The sequence below is a fragment of the Triturus cristatus genome, chromosome 2_2 (genome assembly GCF_964204655.1).
Source record: "Triturus cristatus chromosome 2_2, aTriCri1.1, whole genome shotgun sequence".
Lineage (NCBI taxonomy): Eukaryota > Metazoa > Chordata > Amphibia > Caudata > Salamandridae > Triturus > Triturus cristatus.
In genome coordinates, this window is record NC_140582.1 from 590,648,150 (window position 1) to 590,665,552 (window position 17,403).

General features: G+C 40.1%; 1 protein-coding gene across 2 annotated transcripts in view; it reads right to left on the reverse strand.

The window, feature by feature from the left end:
* The window catches only part of FSTL5 (follistatin like 5), a 2,810,134-nt gene that overhangs the window by 2,161,866 nt on the left and 630,865 nt on the right, over positions 1-17,403 (reverse strand). For both annotated transcript variants that reach the window (XM_085641771.1, XM_085641770.1), the window contains exon 3: positions 12,802-12,835. In XM_085641771.1, coding sequence (XP_085497897.1) covers positions 12,802-12,835 — 34 coding nt within the window. The remainder of the gene's footprint in view (positions 1-12,801; positions 12,836-17,403) is intronic.

The window sequence follows — 17,403 nt, forward strand, 5'->3', positions numbered from 1 at the left end:
TTTGGCCTATGCGACACAAACTGTGTTTCCCATTTACTGTGCATGTGAGAGTAAAATAATGTCTCAATATATTTGTCACCAAATTAATGAGTAATAAGAAGATTAATTCACTAATGACTACTGAGTGTGAGAAATCTGTGGCTTTTCGGTGGCCAAATACAGAGAACACAAATCGTATGATAAAGTTAATAAAAATCAACTCCAAGTTATGATAAGAGAGCTCTTGAAGTATATCCTGATGTGATTTAAATCCTTTTACACACCAGTTGTCTTCACCCGCTATGTTGACTGAAATAAATGTTACAGGATTCCATACTTTCCACAGTGCAAGAACAGCATACCCATATTAAACATCCCAAATCAATAATGAAAAATTTGATACCAGCAAAAGTGGCATACATGAATTTCATAACATAACCAAACTAACTTATGTTATCTGCCTGGAAAAAGGCACAGCGTTGTACAAGACATGCAATTGTTAATGGCTTCTCAAAGATCAAATATAGGCTCATTGATCCTTTACACACAGATGTCTCTGTTAATCCGGTAGCATCAAGACAAAGAACGCGAAAATGGCTGAGGATCCACTCTGCATTGAATGCACCTATTGTGAAACAATGTTCTTCCTGATCTTGCTCCCTGTGTGGGAATGGACATGCCGCTAGATTGGAGTCACTAGATTTTTATGTATTCATGTTCGATTAATTAAAACTATTACACGACTAAGAACTGTACAATACATTTTTTTTTATTTTTTAAATGATGCCTACTACAACCAGGATGGAGTTTCACGAATTTAAAAACAATGTTGACTATATTATTTGATAGGTATATAAAGTAAGGACAGGCAGAGAACTCCACTCCGGAGATGTCACAGTAAAGGTAAGTGTGTTGTTTTCTTTTTAAATTCATTTAAAAATATTTTTTATTAGGGAGGGTGGAGGCGGGGAGCCAAGCTCCACTGAGTTTTTTTCCCAACTCCGTGGAACTCTGCGTAGTGGCACTACGCCAGCTCAGCCCGGGGTTAATAAATAGAGATAAAACCAACTTACATTATTAAAGTAAAAAAAGGGTGTCCACGATTTTACAGATAAAGAGGGTAAGTGCAGTATGCCATGTGCAACCTAATAAGATCTCCTGCTGGTAGGGCAAGGGTTACTTAAATGTCAACATCTTGTGCAGCAGATGATCATGATTTGTGGGTTGACTATCCCCATATCCCAGGGCCACATGACCATGGAGGATACTGCAAATATCCCTTGAGATTTTCAGTTCCAGTTGGTGGTTCTCCTAAGAGCTAGCTACCTGGTGCTGTTCTGGGTTCTATGGCCAGTGGATATTGTCCTAGCTTCAACAAGTAAAAATAAAATAAAACTCTTACATTTCCCCAGTCTCACTAGAGTGCTTTGTATATTTTCAGTAAAGCACATATCCGATGCCTCCTTGCAGTTCTTAACTCCATTTTGAATGACATAGTGGGAGGAGCAGGCAGTGTCCTTCCTCGTACAGTTTAAGACAGCAGCACAACTGATGGAGCTGGGATTCTTTTCGGTATTTACATAACCTGCACAAGATTACCTCATCTTGTCGGGCACAACCAGGATTAAAGTCTTAAATTGCAGGTTATATGTCCTGTTTTTCAGAGTGCTGATTGCTGTTGTTAGCTATAGCTGCCAGGGAGATCCTGCAACGTCGATGATGGATATCAAGTGATTTTTGAGTGAGGACTCTGGAGCCTGATAGATCCTGAGATAGAACTTTATTAGATCACCCTGGCCCACGAGGACAGGGCACCCGAGGCCAGGCTCCAGCCTCAACCTTGTTCTTCTTGCTTGTCGAGAGGCGAGTAGAATTTTCTTGTGTGCCTTAATCTGGAAATGTATTAAAAATGTGTCAACGGCATCTGGGAACACCTATTGACCATAGTTGAGGCCCGGGATGAGTTTTGCTTTCAAAACAGTCAACATGGGTTCAGCATTTGGGTTTTGTAGATGGTTACTCGGGTGCTTCAGTAAATGGATAACAGTGGTGGCCTTTGTTCTAAGGTGCTTTAAGTGGACGGCCAGTTTGGCGCATTCAGAAAGCCATACTCCAAGATAGCTGTAGGCTGAAGTTGTCATAATTTGGAGGTCTCCCATCAGCAAATGAAGTTGTTTTTTGTGAAGGAATTTTCCAAATATGACAACCTTAACTTTGCCCTGTTTCACCTGAAGATTATTAGCTTGGTTGTAATATCTTAGTGCTTAAGGGCTCTCTGAATGCTGACTCTGGTGTTATCTAGGATGGCAGTATTGTCAGCGTACTGCAGGATAGCAGCCTTCCCAGCATTGGTGTTACTAACCTGGATCCTTCCAGAGCTGCTCCCATATCTGCAGTATAAAGATTGAAAAGGAGGGGAGCCAGCACACAGCCCTGATTAAGCCATTATTGGTAGGGACCAGGCTGTGACTGTGGTGGCTCCTGTTTTAACTCATGTTCTCTGATACAATGATATGATTGCTCTGAGAAGCAGGCAACAAGCTTCCCATACAACTTGCCCCAGTCCTCCCAGTCAAATAGTACTGAAGTCAGTGAAACAGCAGAGCAATGGTGGTTGCTTCCTCCTGGCCGCCTGTGTAGATAAGTGAGCCAGAGCTAAGATTGTATCCACTGTTGAGCTCTTGGCCTTAAACCCGGATTGGTAAAGCAGTAAAATACCTTTTTCTGCTACCCATGTTTCCAGCTCATTGAGAAGAATTTGGGCATAGGCCTGCAATTGGTTGGGCTAGAGTAAATTTCCTTTTTCTGAATGGGAAAAAGAATGGAACCCCTCCAGGAGTCAGGGATTGATGCAGTGGCAAAAGTGTGATTCAAAAGTGGTGTTAAGATGAGCTGCCAAAAGTCTTGCGTTATTTTAAACACAGAAGCTGGAATCCCATTTGGCCCTGGAGCCCATCTTTCCTCATTTTCTTGATTATGGCAGTTACTGGGCCTGCTGTAATTATCGTCCCGTGTTGGGACCCAAACTCTGGAGTTGTGAGGGGCAGAGAAGAGATAGTTTCTATTGCTTGGCCCGATGAATATAACCATTCCACGTGGTTACTTTACTCCTTTTCTGCCACTCCATATTCCCTTGTGAGCCCTGGATTGCCCAGACAGTTTATGTACCTCCACAATCTAGCATGGCTTTTATCTTTTAGTATCGTGAAAACTCTGAGCAACTCCATCTCATTATGCTCCCTTTTGTGCTGCCATTTTTTATACTTGCAGATTGCCCTAAGATAGCAGATAGTTTGTTCTTTGCCTGGTGTATTTCCTCTTCCTCTGGCAGCAAGGGGCCTCTGGAGGGATCGTTTGCAGGCAATGAGCTCCTTGGAAAGGCGATGGGTCTGTTTTGGAATTAAACAACTGGAAGATTTCTGTTGTCCATTCTCCATTGCCTGCTGAAGGTCCAATACGAGAGCCTCCCAGGATGGGGTGCAGCAAATTCTTGACTTCCACATGCGAAACCAACAACTCTGGTGCCTCATGGGTCAACAGCGTTACAGGCCCAAAGGGTTATCTTCGGAGGCATGCTCCCCGGTTGATCCTCAAGTTCTGTCTTTCTTTACAGTTTAAATTTTAAGTGGACGTTTTTGTTAAAAAAAGTTCAAACACTATTAGTGGCAAGGCAATGGTCTTGATTAGTCGCAAATAGTATACATCTCAAAATTAACAAACACACAAAACAGAATATGGTCATGTGAAGAGTCTCCTATTGGATTAAAATATTAATGATTCTGGTGCTGTCTTGTTTGGTCACATTGGAGCTCGGGAGAGTTAATGTCTAACTATATTGAACAGTGACCACAGCAGAGTGTGCTTTGTCATTTTAGTTGTTGTAAATGTGTGTTATCAGAGCATTTCTATTTGAAATCCACTGCCTATATATGCAGCCTTTCGAAAAATGGATTCAGGGCTAGTTTATGCTCATGAGCTGTAATAATTCATTAACAAAAGCATTTGACCTTGTGGCACAGTGGAATCTTGTATAAACATATGATAGTGGATGAGTGGCAATGTTTGGAGCTGCAGTTTCCCTCACACACAGGGAACTCATTTAAATGCAAATTGTTTATGAATACGGTATTACTATTTTCTTACCAACACATCTGATCTGAGGTCAGTCCCTCCGGCATTAAACGTGTGGTTGGTCTGTGTTTAAAATGGATAAGGGGCCGAAATGAAGATCTCAGCCCTAATTAAAGGTAAAGAAACAAGATCAGAAAACATTGCAAAATGGGGACTCACAGGAGGAAGATTCAGTAGTTAGAGTTAGTGCCAGATTGTCAGGTTGTGAGAACAAATGCTCCTGAGAAACATATAAGAAGGTTGACATTGGACTCTGCTAGCAACTTTGAGAAGTGGAGCTGAAAATAGACTCGGAACTGTGGAATTGATGCGCTCTTCAAGTGTAATAATCAATTAAGTGTGGGTTGGAGTCTATAAAATGATTCTGCCAAAACATCACTTATGCACAGTTGTCACTTTTTATGACTTTTCAGTGTGAATGGGCGTTCAGAGTAGTTAATGAATTATTACAGCTTCTCCTCTCACTCACTCATAAGCATAGACTAGCCCTGAATCCATTTTTCAAAAGGCTGCATGTTTAGGCAGTGGATTACAAACAATAATGTTCCGATATCACACATGTACAACAACTAAAATGACAAAGCCGGGATTACCATTCCCCACATCCCTCCCACGTTGTTGTTAAAAATTTCTTACAAAGACAAATATACGTTTCTTACCTGATGCTACATTCATGCATGAAGCATAGCCTTAAAAAATAGATTAATTCCTCTTTTGGTGGTTACATACATAATATTAATCATAACTACATGAAATGAACAGGTGCCGAAACAATTTCAAGCATACAGTTTTAAAATTCTGGCATACGCATTTTTAGGGTTATATAATAAGTGTTGCACTGTGCATACTGCAAGAGATTTAGGGATGTATAGATGCAACAACAAACTGAAAGGTTACATTTAAGTCTCCTGCAATATGGGAGTTTGTACCAAATCACGTATGTACCAACACTGCTGATGTGGTGTTTTCATGTTTGTGTTGTTACTTCCTCACTACAAATTCCGATGACTAGAATCATGGTTTTGACATTTGAGAACAACATTTCCAAAGAAGTTCATTGATTGTAAGAAAGTGAGTTATTGTTAGACCTGGCATCCTTGGCAGGGTTTTCTCCCTAACTTTTGCCCTCGGACCTCCTGTTTTGCTGAATGTTTTTGCTGGTTTTAGGACACTGCACACTTCTTTTATTAATACTAAACATGCGATTATTGACAATATTGTTGTGCAAAGATCACTATCCAAACAAACACATATTTATAGAGATTTCCCAGTGCGCAGTCCCTTCGAAAGGCTTTTGAGATAAAGGCAAAGAGACGGTTTCTCATTTCAAGATATAAAAGTAAGCAGTTGTGTGTTGTTCCTGTAAAACAGTATTGGCTACCTGCCATCCAATTAGACGGAGCTTTCATTTTCCTGAACTGTTCATTTTCAGATGTTTTGCAAAACGCTAGAACTGTAAATCATAGAGCTTCCCGTCCGCAGACCTTCATTGACTGCTGCTCAATTTGTACTCGGCGCACACACGAAATTGCCTCGCTTACATTTTTCATCATGTTTTATTGCCAGGATCTCCCAGGTGCATTGTGGAAGTAACGAGCGAAGATCTGCATTGTGGAGCCAGACTTCACTGTCTTTAACCCGGCTCCTATTTTCTGTCAGATATGGGCGTAATACAGACAAATAAAATGCATTTTTGGACACATTTTGATTTTTAATGCGGAGTAAAAAAGCATCTGTAAGGAATTCATGTCTTTTCTGAGCAATGACTCACTGGAATACTTCTGCATTCCTATTTATCACACTAAATCCTCCACCAAAAGTGGGTTGTATGTTGAATATAATGTGGAAAAGGGAGATTCACATTTAAATTTCTAAACTTATTTTGGACTGGTGGAACATTATATCGACATTGGCATGAGTTAGGGTTTGCTGGACAGATTAAATGCAGACATGGTGGTGGAGAACTTTACGCCTTTCATCATGTCTTTACTTCACCTAACAAATGTTGAGATATCCACTGGCCCCATGGATATCTCTATATATTGGCAAGCACAGCCATACTGGTGCCATCAGACATAACAGCTGGCTGTTGAACGTTTCAAAAACAAACTTTCAAAACGGGAGTTTGTTTTTGAAAAATGAAAACTTAATGACCTCCCACACCAAGAAAGTTTTCTTTTTTTACTGTTCCGCCCTGCCTGAATATACCTGGCGGTATCAGACAGCAAAATAAGTAATTGACTACCCACTCTAAATAGGGAAATGCATAGTAGAACGTCACTTCTGGAACTCTCTGGCGTTCATGTTGTTTTCCCAACATGACGCACTTAATTTTTCCTTTGCTGTACAAACCATTACAAAATGGTTCTCTTTCCTGCAGCCCTTGCATACTTGTCCAATGGCGGGACTTTTACCTTCATGTGGAACCAAAATGCTGCATCTGAAGCACAGTTTCTTTTTCTTTGGTGACATCACTTTGTGACCTTCAGCCTTCAATCAATCAATCAGCGGTTTATAGAGCACGCTACTCACCCGTGAGGGTCTCAAAGTGCTGTCGGGGGGAGCGGCTCCAGGTCAGTCAAAGAGCCAGGTCTTGAGGTCCTTCCTGAACATGTGGAGGGTTGGGGAGTGTCTGATGTTGACCGGGTGCTCATTCCAGGATTTGGCTGTGTTGTAGGAGAAGGCTCTCCCGCTGGTTCTGTTTCTGCAGATGCGGATGCGGGGGACCTCTGCCAGGGCGAGGTCAGAGGAGCAGAGGTTCCTCTTGGGTACGTGGAAACCTACTCAGTCGTTGAGGTATGTGGGTCCGATGTTGTTGAGGGATTTGTAGGCGTGGGTGAGGAGTTTGAAGGTGATCCTCTGCTCGACGGGGAGCCAGTGGAGGCTTCATAGGTGTTGGGTCATATATTCGTGGCATGGTGTCCCTAGAATGCAGCCTGGCTGCAGCGTTCTGGATGATTTGGAGTTTGTGTAGAAGAGTTTTGTTGATTCTGGTGTAGAGGGCGTTGCCGTAGTCTAATCTGCTGGTTATGAGTGTGTGGGTGACGGTCTTTCTGCAGTCGGGTGCGATCCATTTGAAGGTCTTGCAGAGGATGCGGCGGCAGTTGAAACTGGTGGAGGCGACGACGTTGATCTGGAGGTTCATGGAGATGTGTCTCTGCTTACTATTCACATTCAAAGCGATACCAAAGGGGATGATGGACAGAGCATCAACTGATCTGGGTTTAATCCATCATCATTCTTTAGCTCACTCCACCACCCCAGTTCAGACATGGCCATATGCAAATCAGTCTGACCCTGTGCCTCATGGGAACAGTCCAGCCCGAACTGCCAAGCCATGTCTTCCCTGGACCGGAAACAAGCATCCTGGGACCGGTTTCGGGTTCATAACCTTCATCACCCAGACTGTCTTGAATCCAGTGGCAAAGTGAGCAAGGGACCCCGTCTGAGCATATACTGCCAACTTAGGGCGAACAAGGCGATACCAAAGGGGATGATGGACGGAGCATTTGAGCAAATAAAACACTCACCCCCAGTCAACTGATCTGGATTTAATCCACCATCATTCTTTAGCTCACTCCACCACCCCAGTTCAGACATGGCATATGCAAATCAGTCTGACCCCGTGCCTCATGGGCACAGTCCAACCCGAACTGCCAAGCCATGGACTGGAAACAAGCATCCTGGGACCTGTTTCGAGTTCATATATAACCCTCATCAGCCAGGCTATCTTGAATCCAATGGCAAAGTTAGCAAGGGACCCACGTCTGGGCATACCCTGCCAACTTAGGGCGAACAAAGCGATACCACTCACCCCCAGTTAACTGATCTGGGTTTAATCCACCATCATTCTTTAGCTCACTCCACCATCCCAGTTCAGACATGGCCATATGCAAATCAATCAGTCTGACCCTGTGCCTCATAGGTGAGTGTTTGATTTGCTCAAACACTCCGTCCATCATCCCCTTTGGTATCGCTTTGTTCGCCCTAAGTTGGCAGGGTATGCCCAGACGTGGGTCCCTTGCTCACTTTGGGACTGGGGGTGTGTGTTTGATTTGCTCAAACCCTCCGTCCATCATTCCCTTTGGTATCGCTTTACTATTCACATTCAAGGCTGACTCACTCTGAGCTCCTCCAGCCTCCATGTCAGTAGCTTAATATTCTGCACATTCTTTGGCTCTTGCAAATTTGAGTACTTGCTTTATACTATGTGTTTCTCTTAGCATTCGTCATTTGAATGAATCAGAAAGGCAACCAATTCTGACTCAGAGATGTATGGCTTATTCATCATTGAATTAATTGAACTTACAATGTTTGATGATCATATCAAGTCTTTTGACAAGCTTGTCGATTGTTTCACCAGCTTTTTTCCTTTCTTGGTTGAAAATGTATCTTTTGTAATCAACATTCAGCATTGGATTGAGCTTGATATTTAATTCCTTTTTGATTTGACAGCAGGAGACTTTATCAACATGTCATATTTTCTTTATTACTTCCTTTACTCCTTCACCAGCAAGACTCTTGCGATATTTGATGATCTTTTTGTTATCGGCTTCTTCCAATGCTTTGATAAAATCATCAAAGGTTTGGATCGCGGCAGTCTACCTGATGGCAATATTCTTCTTTTTGGTAGTATCTAATGGAAGTAGAGGTTGCAGAAAAGCGGGAGCATTTTAACCAATTATGGAACTTACTGACGTTGTGAGTAAATGCTGTTTGGATAGCGCTTGATGAGCATCAACTTCTGTACCTTCAGTAAGTACTGTTTCATTTCTGGAACTTGGTTCATCTGGCACCACTCTCTCAATGCACAGAGCCTTCTTCATCTTTTGCAGCAAGTACTCATTTTGTCTCTTGCACATGTTCATCAGCATTTTCAATCCTCTGCATTGTATTTGCTTTCCATTGCCATTAGCGTTCCTCTGTATCTGGCTATTTCTCTTCTAGTGCTCCCTTGTACCTGGCTATCACTGCCTTCAGCATTTCTCTGTATCTGGTTGTCGCTACCTTTGGCATTATTGTTCCATATGGCTAATGTCTCTGTGTTCAGTTGTGGCACCGTACCTCTATCAAAGCCCCACCATTAGGTTCCTGGACGATAATACAAAAATTTCTCTGTAAGTCCTTCATCTTCTTTGAAAGATTTGTACTGGCTGGAGTGGCACTTTGACTCCACATATGCCAACTGTCAATCTTCACTTTGACTGAGGAGCATGTGGCACGCAGGAGCAGTTTGTTGGACCACAGCAAACTATCTGGGAGGGCACTGTTGGTTCTTAAGGAAACCTATCCCCTTTCTCGTTGATAGTTGTAGCATTCTACCCAGCCTCGGAGCATGTAAATGATTACACCACACAAGTAACTTGAAATTACATGTCTTAATTCCTCAGTATGTAACCATCAACTGAACATTCTACATCATGAATTCTATCACCCTCACCCAAGCACTTATGTCACTGTTCTATGGAGTCCAGCAGGAATGACAATGGTCCAATGACACTACACTCTTGTGCCTGAATTTCTAAATATGTGTAATGTTTAGCACTAGTCTGTTAAATTCAAACTTTCCAGCTACTCTTTGTGAATGTGCACTACCATGACTTCATAGCGCAGGTTTCTCCACATTTCTCCAACTCCAAAACGATGTCTTTTTATTTTTGCAGCTACCTATTTCCAGGTCCGGGGTAGTTTTAATTTTACATTATTTTTAAAGTCCATCAATCCTGTGGTGGCTGACACAACATATTGTTCATGTTGTGGCCAGCCAATCAAGATTGACTAGTCCTATTTAAATTGGCCCATCAGAGCATATATGGACACCAAAGGTCCAGATATACCTACATTTGCAACACCCTCATGACCAACTCAAGCCTATATTTGAATGCTAATTTCTTGAAAATGACTGAAAGAATTTTATCAAATCAGAAACAGTACCTTTTCCGAGTAAAGTTCTAATTTTCTTCTCCAAATTCAGTGTCATTCCCTTCTTCCAGTATTTTCTGTATCAGAGGGCAAAGTTATTTTTAATGTTTTCTGCAGATTCCTGAAATGACATCAATGGTATTTGCAAAAAAAGAAGCACTTTTTCTGTGGAAACTTTGACCTAATTATAACTATTGCCATTGCGTAATATACAATAGATATATATGCTTTATACAGTGGCAGTGTAGTTATAGTTAGAACCACGTGACAGAGTTTCCATAGGAAATAGATTTTTTGGTGTTGCTAATAACTTTGGCACCGTACGACAAACCTTCACGAATATTGCAAAGGAAAAGTTAATCCATCTCAGGTCCTTCCTGAAAATTTTCAGGTTGATCTATCAAGCAGGGACCAAGAAAAAAGGAGGCCCTAAATTCATTTTCTCTAGACAATGCTACTACCAAAAGGGATGAACGAAATTATGTCAAATTTGGCAGAAGGCTAACTTTTTACCAGAAAGCATACTTTTTATATGTGGTGTAAATCTGTTCATTCATTTTTTAGAAATTAACGTTAAAAATGTATGCATGTATTATGGTTATGTTGGGTGATACCGGGGCACTAATAATAATAAAAAAGGACAATTAATCTCTCCTTTAATATTTAAGCAGCAAGGGCACTAATCAAATATTCACTGTTTATAACATTATATTTATATGGTGCCACAAGGAGGGGCAGGGGAACCAGCAATGACTTATACATTTATAAAAGGGTTGTGAGGGGCTGCGGGGACCACAATAGCTCCCCAGAGATGTTTAATAAAAAGCACTGTTTGTCTAATGGGTCACTGAGCGAATGACTCCAAGAAAGTTTAACATAATGTTTAAAGAACTCTATTGCTGGAGCGGTTTGCTCTTTAGCTAGAGTGTGGGGGCCCTTGTGGTTAGTTTTGTGGCTGTATTTTGTGGTCTGAATAGTGCTAAAGAATATGCAAGCACATATGTATGATTATTTTGAATAAAAATGCACTATTTAAAATGTTTTTTTTACAATTGCTACAATAATTAATATTGATCAATGTCGTGTGGATTTATAGGAAATATATTGGATTATTTTTATTGAACAAATCCTTGTTGTAAATGAAACAGCGATATGATTAAGCATTCACTGAAGACATGTGCTCTTCATGTCTAAGTTACGTTTTCTGCTTTATATTGACTAATGTTTGGACTCCATTTTGCTTAGCCATCCGCCATTTTGTATGGCCATGAAACCACGTGCTTTGCATAAGAAGAGTCCTTACCTCTTCACTAGTCACTCCCGAGATCTGCTTAGCAACAGTCTATAAATAACCCCTTTGTGCGTTTGGTGCATGTCCAGAACTGACCACATCTGTCACTAATTAGGCTTTGCTCGAATGTGTTTTCGCGGGTCGCAAGAACTGTTAACTCCACCCATGTATTGATCATGCACTGAACATGTCCCTATAAGGCCATAAACCTTGCTTCATGTTGTATCCGCCTTCTTATGAGCCCCCCTATTGTGTATAAAAGGGGACCCTGTGCACAAGTTCTTTGTGCTACTCTGTGCAATACTGTAGAGTGTTGCGTAGGTTGTAGGACCACCTTTGAAGGTTAATAAACTTTGTCTTTGTATTTGCAGTTTCCGTGCCAATTTCCTTCTAGTACTTCGTACGCAGAAGGGCGAATCCTCTGTACTTGCGGGCCTAGCTGGGGCCTGTACTCATCATCCTTGTGGTAACTTTTTGACAAGGCTAATAGGTTTTCTTTATATATGTGGATGTGCTGACCCCCTGATAAAGCCAATAGGTCTTCCTTTTATTTTTTGATGTTCTGACCTTTAGAAAAATGTAGTAGGTCTGCCTTACTTTAAATGGCATCCCATTATATTTTTACTTTATGTTACAAAACCTCAGACATTCGCTGGAAAAAACAAAAGTTTAAATGACATTATAGTTGGGTGAAAATGTCAGTTAAAATGTAACATTTTAAACTAAAAAAACAATGAACCATGTCTTTAATGGACTTGTAGCTGATTAGATAAATGTTTATGTGCAAATGAACGTTAATCCTGTATACTTTTCCAACCAGTGGATACGATGTTCTGCATATAGACTTTGGTAATTGGAATCGTTCTTTCCTCTATCCTGGATAGTCATGACCTCTATGTTCATTCTAGGGAACACAATGTATTTATTGTATAGAGCGATATATAAGGTCTTTTATTTGAAAATATACGTTGAATGCAAAATCTAAAGCAGGAATATGTTGCTAGTATGGGATAATTCACAAATAATTTATTTTATCACCCTTACTGTCTTGTTCAAGTACAACCAAGTTAGCATGATATCTTGCTTTAGCCCACTCTCATAAACAACCAACTTAAGGAACATTGGTATTTACAATGAAAATTCATGTCTGCTAGCAAATAACTGCTCAGGGAAGAACCGTTAGTGAAGTCTTTGAGTGAAGTATTTCAAGAATTGACATAATATAAACAAGAAGTAGTCAGTAAACTGCAGTAGCAAAAACACTCTTTGATCTCTAAAGTTTTTTGTTTTCAATGGTACTTATAACAAACAACGTAGTATAATTTCAAACAAGTAGATCCTAAAACAATTATTTTTCAGTTTAAACCATGAAAAACACAACAGCTGGTAACAGTGTGGGATTCTACATTTCAGCATGCCTTTTGTTTGTTGTTGCTGCTTAAAAATATATAAATAAAACATGCAAGTGAATAACTTACCTTTAATTCTTGAACTGTCTTGACTTTTTTCTTGCTGAAAATGAAACATAGAAAATTAAAACCATTTTATAGAAACTTACAATTAGAAAAGTAACCAAAAGTTTGTGAAACAGTTTGTTTAACAAAGAATCCCCGTTTGAGCACAAATTTAAAATATGTCATCACCAGAATGCAGTTACTATTTCATGTCATAATCTGATCAGAAAGGGCCGGATGTATGAATATCTGGTTGCTAAATACTGGTCAGAAGTTGCAGTAAGTAATTTAACGACCAGCAAAGATTTTTAAGAACCAACCTATAAATGGATAGGTTGGTTCTTGAAAATCCAAGTTTCAGTGGGCCACAATCTGAGTTACCTCATGAATATTAATGAGGTAGTTCACTTTTATTGGAGGCCATTACAGGAATTGAGGCCTTCTGGAGCCAACAGAAAATCTGTGATTGTCTTTCAATAATGTCAATTTTTTTTAATGCATCCTGCTTTCCTTAAAACAAATGGGATTGTATTTTTCTTTTTTTTAATGTATCTTTTTTAAAGAGTTGGCTGTGTTCCAGTGGACCACTGCCTACTCTTAAACAACCTTTGTTTTTCACATTCACTAAGGAGAAGAGGTTGGTATAATATCAATGTTTTAAGATTTTGGGTGAAAAACATTGATAAATTATATACCGATCCAGTATTTGGAAGGCACACCTACAACATGCCCCTTCTGGATACTGAATCAGTATCCATTTGAAATACCATTTTAGTAGTGAAAAAATATTTTTTGACTCCTAAATATGTATTAGTTCTACTATTAAAATGCATCAGACCCTTAATGCCCAACTCAGATAAAAAAAAGAATCAAATTATGACTAGCAACACAGAACATGCATGCATGAATGCAGTCTTTTCCTTAATCATAGTTTTATCTGATGAACAAGCCAAAGTGGGGAAACAAAGTCATCTCTGTTATAATTTGTAATATTAGGTTTGTGTTTTGTTGAAAGTATCAAGAGCAGGTCATGGAAACATAAGAAGTCTGTCTCAATTAAAGAAATTCTTGAAAGAATGGTCAAAATAGTGTATTTTACAGAACCTTTTTAAACTTGTTTAGATCATAACCTTAGTAGGGCTAAATTACTTTCCAGCATGCCCCACTTATTGGAGGTAAAACTAAATATGGAATCTAGAAGGGAATACATCCATTCTTCTGAAAGAGGGAACACACAGTTCTGAATGATTTATAACTGTCTACTTACAATCTATGACCATATACACCGCACGACAATCCATAACCTCACCCTATTAATTCCATACTAAGTCATCTTGAGCAGAAATGTGACTTTCCAGATGCCATTGAATGCACTGCACCACATAGGTTCATAGTAATCCCAATATACTCAAAATACACCATGCTCTCCACCATCTCACTCCACTTCTCCACTGGACTTAGAATTTACATCAATGCCTCCCTCTTAAACCACCCCAACAAACACTCACTGCCTCCAACAATTAAAGTGCCGTCTGGTCAGCGCTCAATTAATGAGCAGGAACAGACAAAATATATTTCACCAAATAACTCTAGACTGGACTTGTTCTTCATTACTGAATCTTTGCTGCAATGATATGGCAGTAATATTCCACAAGGCAATCCTACCAGTATTTCAAAGCCACATACAGAATGGCCTAGGCTACACTGGAGGAGTCCTAGTACAAATATTCAATGATTCAATTACAGTAACCAAAATTGGAGGTAAACAACTACCAGACTGTGTGTTAATACTCTGCTACCCCCCCCCCCACACATCATTCAGCAGCACATTTCTAGCACTGTACAAACCATCTCTAACTAATGTGCCTTCATTCTTACCTTCCTGGACATCATATTAGACAAATCTATCAAATATTCTAATCTGGGCATCCTTGGTCACCTGAAGATTTAGTTTGAAAAACCAGAAGTATAAAACTTTGTGTATAATCTATATATACACATTCCTTGACTCCATAATTATTATGGGTCAAAAACTTCTAAATCCATAATTATCTGTACAACTCTAAAGTTTCTTAGCTACTTTTCTACTTTATTCACTTTCATTACAAAGTTCTTTTTTGCAAAATCCACATAACATATAACACTACAGCCGGCATGTGGTTTATGGTCACCCGCATCCTGAGTACTCTCCAAATATACTTACGTTTATTGTCTGCATTACTGTTCTAATGGTCAACATTTGCCTCTGCTATTTTTTAACCTGGCTTGTCAATTCTCGTATTTCTCTTATTCAGAAATCATAGCACATTTATGATATTTATTTATTCTAATGCTAATGATGAATTTTCATTAAAATTAAGATCTGTACTTTCTCCAGATTAAACTAATCGAGCGACTGAGCTGAATTTTACCCTACTACCACCTGCAGAACTTCAAACAAATTAAATGATGTGCCCCACAGAAGACAAATGGACTCACAAAAAAGTAGGCACAGATACATTATCTATAAATGAGACAGTGTGATGGATAAATCCTCCTATATCCCAACCACAGACGTGTGGTCCTTCTACTGGCTACAGATCATGGCACTCAACTTGGTCTGCTCACTCATATATTCTCAACCTTTTGGTAACTTCAACTGCCACTTGTGTTATATGCTTAGTGTATACAAGCAACTGAGTGTTCCATTTGCCTCAGCTTTTAGCCTTCTGTCTAACAATGCCTGACCAGGGATTGTTACCTGCAAACACATTAACATTTCTCTTGGGTTACATCAGTGTTGTATGCTAGACTATACAAACCCTAATTTAAAAAAAATGAATTTTTGAATGGCTCTTGTTTGGAGTTATTTCAACTATTGTGTGTTTTTGAAGTAAAGCTGTTTCTATTCTATATGCCTTCTCTGAAGAAATATTCTTCAGAAGGAGCTGCTCAGACAGTCTGACACTAAAGCTGCCTTTTACTGTTTTACCTTGTGAATTCATTTTTAAAATTGTCTTTATAATAATATCACTTTTAACTTTTTTGGGGGGGTATTTGAGTGTGAACTGAATTGTTTTATGAATCTTGATTCACTTTGGGGGGAAAGTTCATTAGCATAAAGCACTCAGCACTTTACCATAAAGTCCTTAACCATAGAGTTTGCCAGGTGGTCAGCGCTCTAGTGGACGGACACTTGCAGTTCTTAATGAAGGCAGGGCAGCGGGAGCGCAGAGGACGTGTGCACCTGAATGGGACCAGGGGCCAGGAACCCTGCTCCGCCTTACCTCCATATAGGGAATTATGCCAGGAAGCATTTGTTCGACCTAAGAGGTGTTCAGAAAGACAATTGTCTCCACTCAATGGACCTAATAATGGGCAAATCGATGTGTAAGGACTGCTCTTATAATCAGCTGTCCTCCCAGCCAACAGCTCCCCTTCTTCTAAGGCCAGTTGGAAAATGTTTCTCCTAAACTGCAGATCTCATCCACGACATAGGTTTAAAATCTTTTCCTTGATGGAAGACGACAAGCCAGAGTGTGTTTTCCTCACAGAAACCTGGCTCCATGAGGGATCAGGACCAGATATTCTTCAAGCACTCCCCCCGACTATTACATAGTTCTGAAAGATAGAGAAGACAGAAAGGGTAGTGGACTTGCAATCATATTGAAATACTCTCTTACTTGAACCACGGACACCCTCCCACTGTCCCCTTGTTAAAATCTTTCATTGTTCATTACCCTGTCTCATACATATACTTTTTCCAGAGTCCTAATCTTCACCCAGGCACTACCGGGGGCCCTCACCAGTTTGGCAATAAAGAAACGTTTTTAATGGTCCTGGGAGATTTAAACCTACACTTTGATGAGCCAGCCGACACATCAGCTGCTATTTTTATGTCAGACATAGCCGCTATTCGACTGCGTTAAAAAATAAGGGGCCCCACCCTTGTAAAGGGACACCTACTAGACCTAATTTTTACCAATAACACTTTGATACAGGTTTTGAATTTGATACCCATTTCCCGGACCGACCATGTTTTGATTCCAATGGTCCTTCCTATCACTGGTCCAGCTCCTTCTCCTAAACCAACTAAATTGCAACAACAGGACATTCAACCTTAGGAAGATCAATTCTTCCTTGGGCTCCATCCACTAGTAGCCAATACCAAGATCGCAGAATGGTTAACCCATTCCCTAGATCTAACCATTCCCAAAAAGAAAATAATTCAGAAAAAAACTGTAAATCAGCCACCTATCACTTCCCTCATCTTAAAATGCTTAAAAAACACTATATAATAGAAGAAAGGGAATGGAGGAAGTACTATGTGCAACAGAACAAAATATTGGAAAACTGTTAGAACCTACTACATAGCCATAAGATCAGTCCAGGCCTCCTTATACAAGGCAGGAATGAATGAAGTTGCCAACACCCCTTGGGAGATGTTCAAAATTACCAAAACTTTGCTGGAACCTAATTCCAATGGGTCTCCCTCTGAATCCTCCAACGCCAGGTGTAATGACCTGACCACCTTCTTCGAAACTAAAATCTCAGCAATCTACCTTTCCTTTCAAAAGATGCAGGGAAGTTCTAACCACACCCTCCCTAGCACCAATAGTATCTCTAAGCAGACTACCACATCTCTCC